Genomic DNA, 13,910 nt, shown 5'->3' on the forward strand with positions numbered 1-13,910 from the left:
GCACAGAAGCTGCAACTAACCACAAATCACAGTAAACTCCATAGCTTCGGCTCGGGGTTTTGGTTTTGGTTTGGTTTTTGATTTTTGGTTTTTGGTTTTGGCTTTGACCATCGGCTTTAACATTTCGAATTCATCGAAGACCTGAACGTTTGCGTTTTGGCTTGAGCTGGGAACTGAACTCCTAACTGGGAATGAATATGGGAAGTCGACGCAAACGCATAATCATTATCACTTAAATTGGGGGCCCACCTAAATTGGTCGGCATACGATACGATGCGATGCGGATCCAATGCGAACCGATCCGATACGATATGTAAGCATATCCATGGACCATCCATGGTCAGGCCAACCCCAGACCAATTATGTAGGTAAAGCCAAAGTCAAAGTCGCTGCTAATACCAAAGCTAAAGCCAAAGATGAAAAACAGAAGAAAAAAAAGCATACATATATGCATATGAGGCTGATGGGATACGCCGGCACCTAAAACAGTGGGCCGCCACTCCATCGAAATCCCCAATTCGAGTACCGTAACCGAACCCCCGAATTAAGCGAACCGAGGGAAAACTCTTAAAACTCTATGCGACCATCGATTGATTGGCCGACTAAGTCCTGGGAGCCATCATTACGCGGAGATTGCCAGTTAAGCGAACAGAGGCCATGCCTTTGGCAATGTCAAGGGATCACCCTGAGGTATGCCCATGTACTACGCCTTTTAAAAAAGTTCTCACACTAATCCAAGCTCTTATGCTAATTTTAGATTTACTGTTTATTTCAGTTTAATAAGTGTCCATATAAATTTTAAACACCCTTATAATGTAAAATCAATGGTAAAGAAAGGTTTTGTGACAGGAGCAAGTGTTTGGTTCAGTGTTATGTCTGTAGAAAAATGTTCTTTAAGAAATTCATAAAAATATTAAGGGAAAGAATTTAGATAATTTCCGAATACAACTCCTTTTTTTTTGATTTAATATTTAACTTAATAAGTTCTTGAAAAAGTTCTTCATATTGGTAGAAAGAATAAATAAAGTCAGGTAGCCTAAAACTATACTAAGAAAATACAAAATATGTTTTCGCTGACATACTCAACAGATGGCGCTAAAAAAATTCTAAAAAAAAATACTGCTGCGCAGCGCTTTGCCTATAAGTCAGTGTAAACCGCTGGATGGCGCTTTAAAAAAAAAATAACAATTATCTACATGAAAACGCCGCATTGTGTAAAATTGTTTAAAGGAGAGTTGCCACAGCTATTAACTACACTAAATTTTAAATATATTCTAATTTAATTAGGACAGTGTGAATATATCTATCTAAAAATATTTAGTCAACATAAATTTTTTCAATTTAAGATTGGTTTATAAGTAATAAAGATTTAATTGTTAGCTTACCCATCTATCTGGCAACTTCTTTAGTCCAACTATGTGGCAAGGCCATTCAATGTCCTTGCAAGAAGATCTTCATCTAACTGCAATCAACACATAAAGAAAAGAATTGTGAAAACTATTATAAAAATATATAGATCTTATTTTTGATTTTTGTATAAGCCTTATTAAATAATAGTATAATTAGATAGATTAGAACCGCATTTATAGTACAGTAAATAATAAATGAAAACTTCACTAAATCATTGTTATAATTAAAGAATATAACATAGAGTAACAACTAAGAAGTTAAAAACTAATACAATTGCATAAATATTGTGGAATAAATATCTCTACCTTTTTAAGTAATTTATAAGCCTCATTATTTTCTGTAAGAATCTCCTATTAAAAAGATATACATGACTTAAAACGAGTCAGCTTTTCTGCCAGTGTAGGTCAGGTCATCGGAAAAACTTAGCTTAAACCTGGCTGTAAACACGACAATCCCTCAGAGCTAAAAATATAGCGAGATACATTCTGTTGGCTCTCTGCGCATGCTCTCTTTTCGCTGTGAGCACGTTTTTGCCGCTTACTGTTCGCGTGTGCGTTTTGTGTTTATTTCCAAGCTGAGCGGAGCGGTACTCAAAACGCTTTGAACTGTTGTGGTGAGCGGACGTGTTTTTTTGTTTGTTTGGTTTTTCCGTTGCCGAACGCCGGAGTACTGTTTTTTTCAATTGTTGTTAAGTGCGCGCCGCCGTTGCCGTTGTCGTCGTCGTCGTCGTAGTACCGCCGCTATTGTTCACGTTTGTTTAGGTAATTGTCGTAGTCGTAAAATAAAGTCAAATACAATCACACCAAAAAGTACGGATCGTATCTGTATTATTGCCCTGTGTTGTGTGACTGACTTTGCATCTGTGTTATTTATTTGGCTTTTTTTTCAACTTTTTGTTGTTGTTGTTCTTGCCCCAAGTACGGCAAAATTTCGACTGTTTTTTTCCGTTTTGTAACACAATGTATGAGGAGGAGACCGACCGACGAACACGGCGAAATTAATAATACTCAAAACAGAGAAAAAGTGGTGGATTCGGAGGTTGGTTGGTGGGAGGTGGCGGGGCAGAAGGAGGAGGAAGGAGGAAGGGGGTTTTTTGGGGATCTCAACCACCGATTGTTTACAGTGGTTGTGTGAGTAAGCGAACGTTATAGTGCGAGTGTGTGTATCTCTGTATCTGTATATGATTTTGTATCTTTTTTTTCTCATTATTTTGTTGTATTTGCTTGTATTATATACGTGAGTAAGTTGTGAGTGCGGGTTAAAGCAAGAGTTTGTGAAAAAAGAAAAACATAAAACCTTTGGGGGTTTGGTTAAAGACCAACTGTGATGTTCTTATTGGCATCTGTCAGTTGGTTGTTGGTTGTGCCGCGGTGAATGAACTTCACCATACCAACTCACACTTTTTTCCATTTTGCTGCCACAAACCAACGGGAAAAAAGCGAGGCGCATTAAGCATTAAACATAAAAAAATATACATATATGTATAAAAAAAAAAAAGAGAAAAACCAAAGCAAGCTGAAACTTAACTATAACCACAAAATGGTGGCAGAGACACACAATTACTGCCTATTTTTCGAAATATTAACCCAACTGTGCGCAACGGAAAAAGCAATAGCAATAGCAACAGCAAATAACCATAACAATGACGAAAGCATAAAGCAAAAAGCAAGAAAACCCAGGTCCAACCAGAAAAAGCAAAAGGCAAAAGCCAAATAGGAACAGAGGCTGCAGTTTAATATCTTTTCCAGTTTCCCTTCATTACGGAATCTCTTCCCAATTGGATTTCATATTACGAAAGAAGAAGAACAAAAATCCATTTGGAAATCTATTGCGGAATTAGGGATGCAATTCCCAATTCCGTGGTGGTAAGCAGAGCATTTATGCTATAAATCGATCGATACTATGAGCTGTATACGTACACTACAAAAACTATCCTACTTCTCTTCTTATGAAAACTATTTCATTTAATATTTTAAACACTGCTCAGAAATGTTGCCTTACAACGAAACCCACTTTTTTTTTATTGATGTTAATCATTCCTTTATTTTTTTAATATATGTAAAAGAAAATCAAATCATATTGCATTTTTTGAGTGTAATATTGCGTTCAATTTTCTTTTGATTTGTTCAAGGGGTTATTTCCCTTTCAAGATATTTGTATTGAGTGGGTGTTTTTTCCCCCACACAAAATAATCTTGTTAGCGCCAGTGCCTACTGTGCTCATAACGCATCCAAATTTCGCAAGTTCCAGTTAAATATTTTGGTTTTCGCGTTGCTTCTTTAATTGGCTTCGTGGCTCAGTATCTAGGCCGTCCTACTTTCAGGGTTCAAAACCAAGTGCACAGGTAATATGTATATGCATTTTTTCTCAAATATTAACATATCAAAAAGTTACTATTATAAATCAAAATGAATTAACTTTCGGGTATCTGCATACATTTATCTTATCGTTTTAACTTTCTATATAAATTATAACAAAAAAAAGATAACAATTTGAAACCTCGAATTAAAATTAAACAATTTGTGTTGTATATGTATTGGACGTAAATGGAAAATCTACCTCATATAGTATCATAGACATAACTATATACAAAATAGCATGCAACATTTATCACAATTAAGAATTCAAGGTGAATATACGAGAATATGTACATATATTGCTCGATTCTATGCTAAATTACACATTGAAATCGGCATAAATGGACAGTGGAGGGAAACTGCACAATTTACAAACAGATATGTCTGATTGGGGGCTATCTCCATCCCCCTCTTCCGCTCTGATTAGAATTCAAATTATTATTACTGAATAGGGGAACCGAAATTCACGAGAATGTACGAATATGTACATACATATATTTGCTTAGATAATGGTTACTATCTTATCGCTGGGCTTAATCTTTTGCAAGCTGGAAGCAAAAATACATAAAAAAAAAAAGCGATCGATCCGTAGCAGCTGCCCCGGGGAAACGTACTAACAGGCTTAGTTCGACACAAAACGCTGATCGAATGTGCATTTTAGTATACCTCAACCTTTGGAATTACTCACAGCTACGGCTCAGCCTGGTCTTCTTACGTATGCATATATACATATATATACCTATATATCTTGCCAACATGCGAGAGTTTGGCAAGACGATGACGAGGCCCTTGCTCAGCAAAAAAAAAAAACAAGAATTATGACCGTGTGATTCGACTAACAGATATCCTCTTATCACAACCTTGTCAAAAATAAGGGCTCTAGCGTTAATTTGTGAGATAGACGTAATGAACGTGATAAGTTTTCAGCAAATATTCTTTAAAATTCATAAGAATACACGAAAATATACTTCTAAAATATCAAGATTTGTTTAAGTAACTGAGATACCCCTCTTATATACCCGTACATATATACAAATTTACTTTAAACTGGTCGTTTTCTTTTTAATTGCGTTTTTGCCACCATTTCGGTTGGCTTCTTTCTGAGCTTCGCATTTGGCTTCAGTTACTTTTTAGAGTGTGTTGCTCAAGTTACAGATGATGAGGCAACCCTGTTTGTTAGAGACGCCGACATATGTGGTTGGGGTCCCGGTCGGTAGATTTGTCGATCTGAGCTTCGTATTCAAATTATCGCGCAGCCGGCTGCTGTATTTGCATTTGGATTTAAATCAATTGGAAAATCAAATGCCCCCGCAATTCAGCGGTCGGCATCAATCATCATCAGATGTCACGTAATTCTCTGAGCAATAATAATTGCAACTGAATTAGCAAGTTTCTCTGCCAATAACTGAACCCGACTCCACATCATTTGACACGAGTTGGCCGCGGCAATTGTTACTGGGTTAGTGGATAAATATATGCTTATTCGGGCCAACAAACCGCAGTTTTGCGAATTTGATACTAGGCAAACAGTAAGTAGGTTGCAAAATGCATATTGATTTTTCAAAAAGGGAAACAAATTGTAGTCAAATAATGCAGTTTTTAGTGCGGCAATTAACGGCACGTACAGTTTATCTAATTACATTTTTTATAGTAAAACTGAGAGTTCAATTGGTTTTAAATAATTTTTCTAATAAAAAATTATCAAATAGATACTTTTTTCTTCCTTTCTCAACTTCCTACATTTTTTTTGTTGTAGAAATTGGTTTTTAATTTTTAAAACGAGAACACTCTCGCCATAACTAGACTTTAATAAATATTGCTTTTTAAATATTGGCGTTCACCCATAACAAAGATAACGATGCCGACCATCGTAAAAAGACCCAAAATCTGTGGCAGAATTGGGTTGCAAGAGAGCTTTGCGTGGCACTCGTGTGTTTATGTTTTAAGAGTGCCGGATACAAACAAAAAAAAAAAGCCTAGTCAAGTACCATTGTGTGGCTATTTGACCTTTTTTGGGGAGCAGATCGTGCCAGGGGGGAGGTTTGGCTGTGGGGCCTTAATTAAATGATCAACTCAAGTGAAATTCCCGAGACGTAGATATCTGCCTGGCATATGTATAAAATGGATAAACGTACATACATATATACACACACTCGATCGTACTTACATTCATATGTGTGCGCCTGCCTTTATTGAGGTCGATTGTTCATTTATCGTCAATGTCAGTCATCAGGTGGCCTGCGTGCATGTTTTGTTGTTTTTACACATTCCCTCGCGATTTGTTTACATTTACGTTGCGCCGTTCATTACAAGTCTCAGCCTTAAAGCAAAGATCTCACTAGGTCGTGTTCCATAGGCCCTTCGGATTTCCCAATTTCCCACATATCCCGGTTTCCCAAGCTGTTTGAGTGGGTTTTCATTTCCTATTTAGGCAATTGCCCGAATTTGCAATGCGAAATTCCAAAGTATTGTTTTCGAATATTCGTTTTTCTACGAATATAAGCGAATAAATTCCCAAAAAATTTCAGACGCCTTTGGCTGTCAGATTTTTAAAATATATTTATGATCCACATGCCAACTACTTCGTTTAGCATTTGTGTCTTATCTGGGAAAATACTCGCATAACCCTTATCAACAAACATTTTTAAGTATAAATAAAAATGATTCAATAAAGTATATGTACTGAAAATATTTGGATTTGTATAAATTCATTCTAGGCTGGCAACCTTATTTAATCTCCTTAGATACAATTTGCAGCATTGTTCAAAAATTTGATTTCGGGATTATTTGATAAGCATTATAGTTTATGGTTCAAAAGAATTAAAAGCAAGAAAAGTTGTTTTTTTTTTTATTTTAGAACGAATAAACAAATATTTATTAACTGTTAACTTTATTTGCAGATTTCCTTTCGTGAACCCCAGACAACATTATCGATGGTGGGCGCTCAGACGACATCAACTCCCAACTCTCTTCCACTCCAAGCCCTCTCGTTTTCCCCCTCACTACTATCCCCCAGCCAGTTTTCCAAAAGATGTCTGACACCATTACAGCCGAAGAAGGAATCCGTCCTCTAAACGATACAAAAAGTTTAGAAACTGACCAAGATCCCCAGAAAATAATTAAGGATATAGAACAAGAAATCCTTGACACCTACATTACTGCACCTCTTAAGATCGTCGAGACTTTAGAGAACGAAAAGAAGGAAGAAACTGAGGAGGGGGAGAACAAAGAGAAAGATAGCCCGATAAAGAACTCGACAAAGGAGGAGAATCCGATCGAAGTTCCCAGTGCCAAGACAAAGAAATCGGTTAGCTTTAATCCCAACGACGAGGAAATTCGAAAGTTTACCACTGGCGAACCGATCGTCGACCAGAAGAATCCATTCCGCAATGGTAACGTTGCCTCAAATCGGGACAAGAAGACCCCACCACCGGTGCCCACAAAAAGATCAACACTAAGCGTTCGCAAAACAGTGACCCAACAACTAAGGGAACGGGAACGAGAACGTGAAAAGGAGCGGGAACAGCAGAAGAACGAGTCCAACACTCGCAAAAATAAGATCAGTAAATCCCAATCGCAACCCGATGACTATGTGACCACTGAGGAGGTACTCAAGCAATCCAAGTATGTAAAAACGTACATCAAAAACCCGGATGCCTATTTTGTTTATGATCCCACGGTGCTGGCACGTCTCAAGTTAGAAGAACTTAAGGAGGCAACTAATGGTAAGTTGCCCAAGAGAAAACAGGCGGCAAAAGAATCGAGGACTGGTAAACAGCCACGTCATCAAACCCAGAATCAGAACCAGAAAAATCCTGAATTGCGAAAGCCACAGCAGCCCACATTTAAGAAGTGCTCCAAACCCAATTACCCGGAGTTGGCCAATTTGAAAATCCGCACCGGCACCAATTCCGATCCAGAAAGCAGTGCCTTATTCAATCCCGCTGAAGTAACGAAAAATGCACGTAAATTTGACGAAAGGGTAAAGAAGTTACAGATCACATCGGATGATGATCTCGACGATATCGATGGGCCGTTGACGAAGAGTGAGTCGAGTGACGAATTGGCGGGCAGTTCCTCTGTTCCACAGAGTCCTGTTAAAACGGATATGAGCGGTGTTGAGGATTTGCCATCGCCCTCACCGGGCGTATTCACCAATACCATTAACTCCGATGAGTTCCAAGCTTATTTGGATCGCAAAGGTTTGGCTTTAATGCCCAGACGGGAATTATTCTCGCCAACTCCATCAACCGGCAGGACTCCAACACCGGTACAAACTGCCGAGGAGCGACGTCAACAGGTTGCCGAGTCACTGGCTGCCCTTCGAAAGAGCAATACCAAGAAGCTATCGGTATTGCAACGTCTCTCAAACAGCCTTTTCCCAGCTCGGCGAAAAACCACTCCCAAATCGGAAACGCCTATGCCACGAAGTCTTTTTAGCGATTCCGAAAAGGAGGATTATCGCCGTAAGTCGGATGTCCCCTCCGAAATACGTCGCATCCTATTAGAGCGCCAAAGTCCAAACTTTCGTCGACCAAATGGTCATGTTCAGTCTCCGACCGTTGATTCCACAATCGATAAAACCAATATACCCACATTGCAGAACAGAAACGGTGACGTAAGCTTACAAAAGAGAAATGGCGACACCAATTTGCCAATAAGAAACGGTGATACACCATTGCTGAAGAGAAACAATGACAACACTTTGCGAAGATCGACTTTAGAGAGACCAGGCGTCAATCCTAGACGTCAATGGCCAGAAGCACAACAGGTGGGTCGAATAAATCGCTCCACCTCAGTGGATCGTAGCCAATTCAGCCATGAACAGCCAATCCTCGCAAGTCCTGTGGCTTCATCGACTCCAATCCGGGGGCAAAACCAATGGGACCAATTGCGGGCCATCAAGGAAGTGACTGATCGCCAGCTTTACCACAAGCTTCATCAACAGCAGCAACTGCAGGGACAACAAATGCCACATACGATTAAACGAGGACCGAGTGAGGATATTTACACCCAGGTTGTGGTCCAGCCGGAGCAAACAAATTTCGTTCGCGGAACGCTGCAGAGAAATACTTTCTCTGGAATCAGTGGTCGCAGCCGGCCATTAATGGTCTTCAATGGTACACCGCAGAGGCAAATCCAACAACAACAACAACAACAACAACCACAACAACCGCCTCGATGTCACAGCGTTATGGATAACCTAGTGCCGAGTACTGGAAATCCAGGTCAACAGACGCCAGTGATAATGCGACATAGAGGAGATCAGGGACAATCACAGATGGCAACCCGTCGAATCGGTGGTCTTCTCACGCGCGAAGAGATACTCGAAAAGGTTAAGGAGTTTTGCCGCAAAAGCATTACCAAAATTCCCGAAACCAAGACGCCAATGCAACCTGTCTATAAAAGACATCTCACGCCACCAAACGCTGATGTTTCACCCGTATCTTACGCTTCCGTGGACGATCAATGGTAATTAATAGCTTATATCCCTTTTCGATAAGCATGCAACGTCAGATATATATGTTAATAATATCTTTTTTAAAATGTTAAAATTTTTACTCTCTTTAAAGTGCCAGGCCACAGGCACCACACCGTACCCAGGGTATACCGGTCGCCCAGGGGCGCTATATTCCCGGTGGCATGGTCGTGGATGGGCCCTCTCCTATCTACGCTCATGTCAGCAAACGAAACAGTCTGCTTTCCAATGTCTCCGAACAGTATTTGTCCAGCCAGCAACTTGGGACACTGGCCAGGCCTGTGCCCGTTAACCAATTGGTACTGGTGGATACGGGTGAGGGTGTTCAGGTGGCCCAACTTGTGGACTATCTCCCGTACGTTCGTCCAGCGCCTTCCCAGGGCTATATGATGCAGGATGGCAGGGCAACTCCGCTCATACTAGACCAATCGGCTCAACAGACCAGCCAGATCTACTGGACACCGCAGCATCGCCAGCGTATCTCTCATCCTGTACCAGCACCTCGTCTTATAAAGGCGGCACCCGTAATGCCGACATCTAGAAACAGTACATTAAGCCGACATTTGGAGGCTAGAATGGGAAATGCATCTGACTGGGAACTAAGCTCAGAGGCCGGTGAGGTGCGACGGATAATGGAAAAACAATTATAAGGTGAGCAGATACTAAGTAACTTATAATAACTCTAAACATATGTTGTTATTTGTTTATTCTTTGTCCTGAAATCTTGAAAACCCCTAAATGGTTTATGACATTGCTAGAAGTCAGTTGAGTTCCAGGTATTGGTTTGAGTCCTCGATGATGGTTTCTTTTACGATTTAAATCGGATATACAAAATATCGGATATCGGATCCGATAGTACAATCGATGAATCTCCACCTCTAGTGCACACAAAGGTTGGAACTTATTTATTTACCACTGCAGATAATTGTCGCAGCAATTGTTTAACTGCTAACTGCTAACTATTTACATTAGCTACCGGAATTAGCTGAAAACATCAAGGTGTGAGTGCATTTAAAGTTTAGCCTGTTACCAAAATCATAACAACGAATCGAATGGAGTTACACACACAAACACACATGATTCGTACATACATAAAGGCTTTGTTTTTAACTTTATTGCGGAAAGATATATATTCAGACAGTCTTTTACATACATACGTACATTTACGTACATGCATTCCAAGGTCGAAGTTCTAATATGCCTAATCAACCAAACCAGAACCTTGCAATTTTCCCCAAAATTTCCTTTCATGACGTAGGTACTTCCTTCTCTCTCGTTCTAACTGAAAATTGCGCATGTTTAAAGTATACTACTTTCTCGCTCAGTCTTATGGTAGTTCAAAATTTTCTTTACTAGGTCAGTGTCAAAATAACGGGCAAAATCCTTTCTCCTCTTCCCAAATATTATTTTTCTCAATGATCTTGTAATATTGTATCTTCCTTTTTTTGTTTTTAAAATTGTAACGGTTTTTATAAATAGAACGATAGAAATAAATCGTTCCGATTTAAGTGCCTATAATTAAGTGCATGTGTCTCTGCATAAAATTTTCAGAATCAACGAGGTGCCTGTTTTTCTTATATCTCTTAAACGTAAAATATTAACATGACCTGATAACTATAGTATATTGATAGCCGAGCGCCCCGGGTAAACAACGCAGATTGGTGTAAAAGAGGCAAAAATTGCAACCAGAATTCTCAAGTTGTGAATGAATGAAATCATGATACATTAAAGAAAGATTAAAATTGTCACTCATTGAGGGAAAAATTTGATCAGAACTTTATAATAAAAAATTTTCTTGTAGAATTTTTCAATCCAATTTCATAGATAAACTACTTTTGTAAACAAACTATTTCATAACATTGTGGAATATTACAATAGAAAAACTAAATGCAATCTAGCCTGTATGGCATTTCGCAAAAACTATAATATACCTATATTATAAAAACTGATGATGTGTACTTTTCTGATTCGCAGACAACAGTGCAGCGATGGAGACGGAGGGCAGCAGTAGCGAAGACAATGGGCTGACCAAGACCAGGTCCAATTTAAGCGAGGAGTCTCTCGGGAGCAGCTCGTCATCGTCCGTACTAAACTCGTGGACCATTTTGCCGGTGGTAAAGGAAAAGGATGATGGAGTGGAGAAGATCGAGGAGTTGACGGATTTAAGGCCGAACAGTCGAGCGGATAAGCAGAAAAACGAGAGGTTTGTACTCAGACTGACCAAAAGTTTAGGAGAATTATCAAAGATCTTTTCTTCCAGCAGATGCAACAGGCCTGCGGCCGACGATCCCCAGGCAGATGATATTTCCGACGGTATTTCGATAATCAGCGACTGCGAGAGCACCGATCGAATCTCACCCAATCTCTTTCTGCGCGAACCCCTTCTCGGGGACTTGGGATTCAGCGATTTGCCAACAAGTCCTGTTGAACTGATTGCACCTATCAACACTGGCCAGCTTAAAGAGTATCCAGAAAGGCAGCAGGAGCAGGAACAAGAAGATCCTAAGACCATAGTGCGCTCCAAGTTTGAACTACAACTGCCACCTCTGGTGCAGAACGGTCTAACCGCCTTCTTCTATGTGGCTGCCACTTTGGCCATTCTGGCCTTTCTTGGCAAACTCCGCAATCCGGAATGGCAGGTCCTCGGTGAGGAGAAACCACTGGTCGAACTGGAGCGCCGTGTGGGTGAGCTAGAACTACAAAACAATCTACTTCGCGCCGAGATCGACATCATGTCTAAGAAAATTCAATATCTGGGATCTGGTCAGGATACAATGCAACGACAGGGCGCAGGCCGCTCAAAGGGCAAGACCTTTAAGGCCTGGCCTGGCAATGGTGATTCGGTAAAACCTGTCGACATCACCAAGGACGACTTGAAGCAGCCGTTCCAGTGTGCCGATGGTCAGTTTGTTGAGATCGCTGGCATGTGCCTGGAGAACAAGCAGCACTTGGATTCTCTAACAGATGAGATTGGGGATGCCGTAAACGATGTACTACAGCAGTCTGGAGCCTTTCACAAGTTTGAAAAGGTCACCGAGAAGCTGGGCACCTTTGCTGACGACGACAACGAAAACGTTAATAATGATCCACAAACAGCAACTTCCCATGGCCAGTCATCAAAACTGGCGGATGGTATGAAAGAGCGTTATAGGCCAAAGTACAAACAGGAGTATTCCTCCAACGAGCGGAAGCAACGACGACCGGATCAGGATCATAGTCGCCGTAGCCGAAATGATCACGATCACTCCAAGGAGTACGGCAAAAAGAAATACTACGATCAATCGTCCAACAGAGGACGCCACAATAAAAAATCCAACGAGAACTCCAATGAAAACAGTAAAGAACGCGGCGATCCCAATGATAGTGGCAGCGGTGAGTGGCACGAGCGGATGATGCAACAGCGAGAAAACGCTCGCCACAAGCATGCCCAGAAACGCAACAATAACAACTGGTATATCGAGCGGGGCGATAGTCGTGAGAAAATGCGTTCTGGAGAGACCAAACGCTGAACGGGTCTTTATCCTCCATATAATCTTCACAACAAGACGATGACCTCTATCTTTATCCCAAAGAAAAGGATAGAACTTTTGCCACAGAGGTCACATATATATATATTTTAATCCCAAGATATACTTAAGGACAACGTGTGCTAGCAAAGCGCACACCGAATTTGCGCTGGTTCCTAACTATACATGTGTGTTTACTATATATTTCGACAATGTTTCTACAGAGTGTTTATTTAAGACAGTAAAAAGTAAAATTCAGGAGTCAAGGGCTTTCAAACACACTGTAGAACCAGAGCTTAAATACGCATCGATCGATGCATGTGCTTAATATTTATTTATTTTTATCTACTATTACCGATTTTGGCTGCGTCAAAGCTAGCATTATCCTTGTAATCCCGATTTTGCAATGTATGTATATATATACAGTTTCAATAGTCAGTGTTAAAACTAGTTTATCGCATTTTTAATGGAAATATCGTACGCATCGCTAACACTTAACTAAAGCGGGACAATTAACAATAAACTAAATACTTAAAATATTTGCTAAAATGGTTTAAGCATTTAGAAATTGTGAAATGTTTGTACCACTTTGGTTAATTGTAAACGATATCTTTGTATAATATCGGTTCCTCCCACTTAAGGGTGTGATTCTTCTACTAAGTTCCAGCTCAACCTAAGAGACAGACCGACCCAGGTGCTGATTCACTTGGTATATAGGCCGTCATTAAAGCAAACTCAATTTCCTTTCCAACGAGTATATCAATGATCCCTTTGAAACATTAGATTTCGCTAAAAAAATTATGTATTGATATATACATACATATATATTTGTGATACCTATACTAATATTTTTTTTTAGTCTAGAAAAAATAAATTATTGTACCATATTAGGTATTCCTGGAAAGCCAATTCTATAAAAACAAAACAAAAATAAAAAAAAAAGAAAATTTAAAGAACAGAAAACAATATTTTTGTATGCATGTTCGTTCAAAATCTAAGCGTATATATATAAATAAATGTATAAATGTATACCCAAAATGTTTTGCGATGAAATAAATAAAATATCCTTAAATAAGATTTAGTATATCATTTGGTGATCAAGAACTTTTGTTAAATCCTTTCTTTTCAAAATAAATAATAGAAAAATATTTCTTTTGA

General features: G+C 39.5%; 2 protein-coding genes and 1 long non-coding RNA gene across 5 annotated transcripts in view; 2 read left to right on the forward strand and 1 right to left on the reverse strand.

Annotated features, from left to right (window-relative positions):
• Positions 1-1,461, reverse strand: part of LOC108103622 — a 40,570-nt gene extending 39,109 nt beyond the window's left edge. The window contains exon 1 of the long non-coding RNA XR_001772239.2: positions 1,386-1,461. This is a non-coding gene — a long non-coding RNA (uncharacterized LOC108103622). The remainder of the gene's footprint in view (positions 1-1,385) is intronic.
• Positions 1,462-1,993: 532 nt separating this feature from the next.
• On the forward strand, positions 1,994-9,896 carry LOC108103617. Of its 2 annotated transcripts, none has more exons than XM_017209160.1 (3): positions 1,994-2,448; positions 6,668-9,239; positions 9,341-9,896. In XM_017209160.1, the coding sequence occupies exons 2-3, from the start codon at positions 6,799-6,801 to the stop codon at positions 9,894-9,896; spliced, it is 2,997 nt and encodes a 998-aa protein (XP_017064649.1). In that variant the 5' UTR covers positions 1,994-2,448; positions 6,668-6,798. The 2 variants fall into 2 exon arrangements, with proteins under 2 accessions (XP_017064649.1, XP_017064650.1); XM_017209161.1 differs by having other exon boundaries at positions 1,994-2,171.
• Positions 9,897-11,234: 1,338 nt separating this feature from the next.
• On the forward strand, positions 11,235-13,900 carry LOC108103620. Of its 2 annotated transcripts, none has more exons than XM_017209166.2 (2): positions 11,235-11,449; positions 11,507-13,900. In XM_017209166.2, the coding sequence occupies exons 1-2, from the start codon at positions 11,235-11,237 to the stop codon at positions 12,753-12,755; spliced, it is 1,464 nt and encodes a 487-aa protein (XP_017064655.1). In that variant the 3' UTR covers positions 12,756-13,900. The 2 variants fall into 2 exon arrangements, with proteins under 2 accessions (XP_017064655.1, XP_017064656.1); XM_017209167.2 differs by having other exon boundaries at positions 11,510-13,900.
• The last annotated feature ends 10 nt before the right edge of the window (positions 13,901-13,910 follow it).

This window comes from Drosophila eugracilis, unplaced genomic scaffold, assembly GCF_018153835.1.
Source record: "Drosophila eugracilis isolate 14026-0451.02 unplaced genomic scaffold, ASM1815383v1 contig_2153, whole genome shotgun sequence".
NCBI classification, from domain to species: domain Eukaryota; kingdom Metazoa; phylum Arthropoda; class Insecta; order Diptera; family Drosophilidae; genus Drosophila; species Drosophila eugracilis.

Excerpts from the sequence above, each read along its gene's own strand:
- LOC108103617 (XM_017209160.1), top strand. The coding sequence starts at position 6,799 with ATGTCTGACACCATTACAGCCGAAGAAGGAATCCGTCCTCTAAACGAT. Across the intron at positions 9,240-9,340 it reads GCTTCCGTGGACGATCAATG|TGCCAGGCCACAGGCACCAC; the intron begins GTAATTAATAGC and ends CTCTCTTTAAAG.
- LOC108103620 (XM_017209166.2), top strand. The coding sequence starts at position 11,235 with ATGGAGACGGAGGGCAGCAGTAGCGAAGACAATGGGCTGACCAAGACC. Across the intron at positions 11,450-11,506 it reads GATAAGCAGAAAAACGAGAG|CAGATGCAACAGGCCTGCGG; the intron begins GTTTGTACTCAG and ends CTTTTCTTCCAG.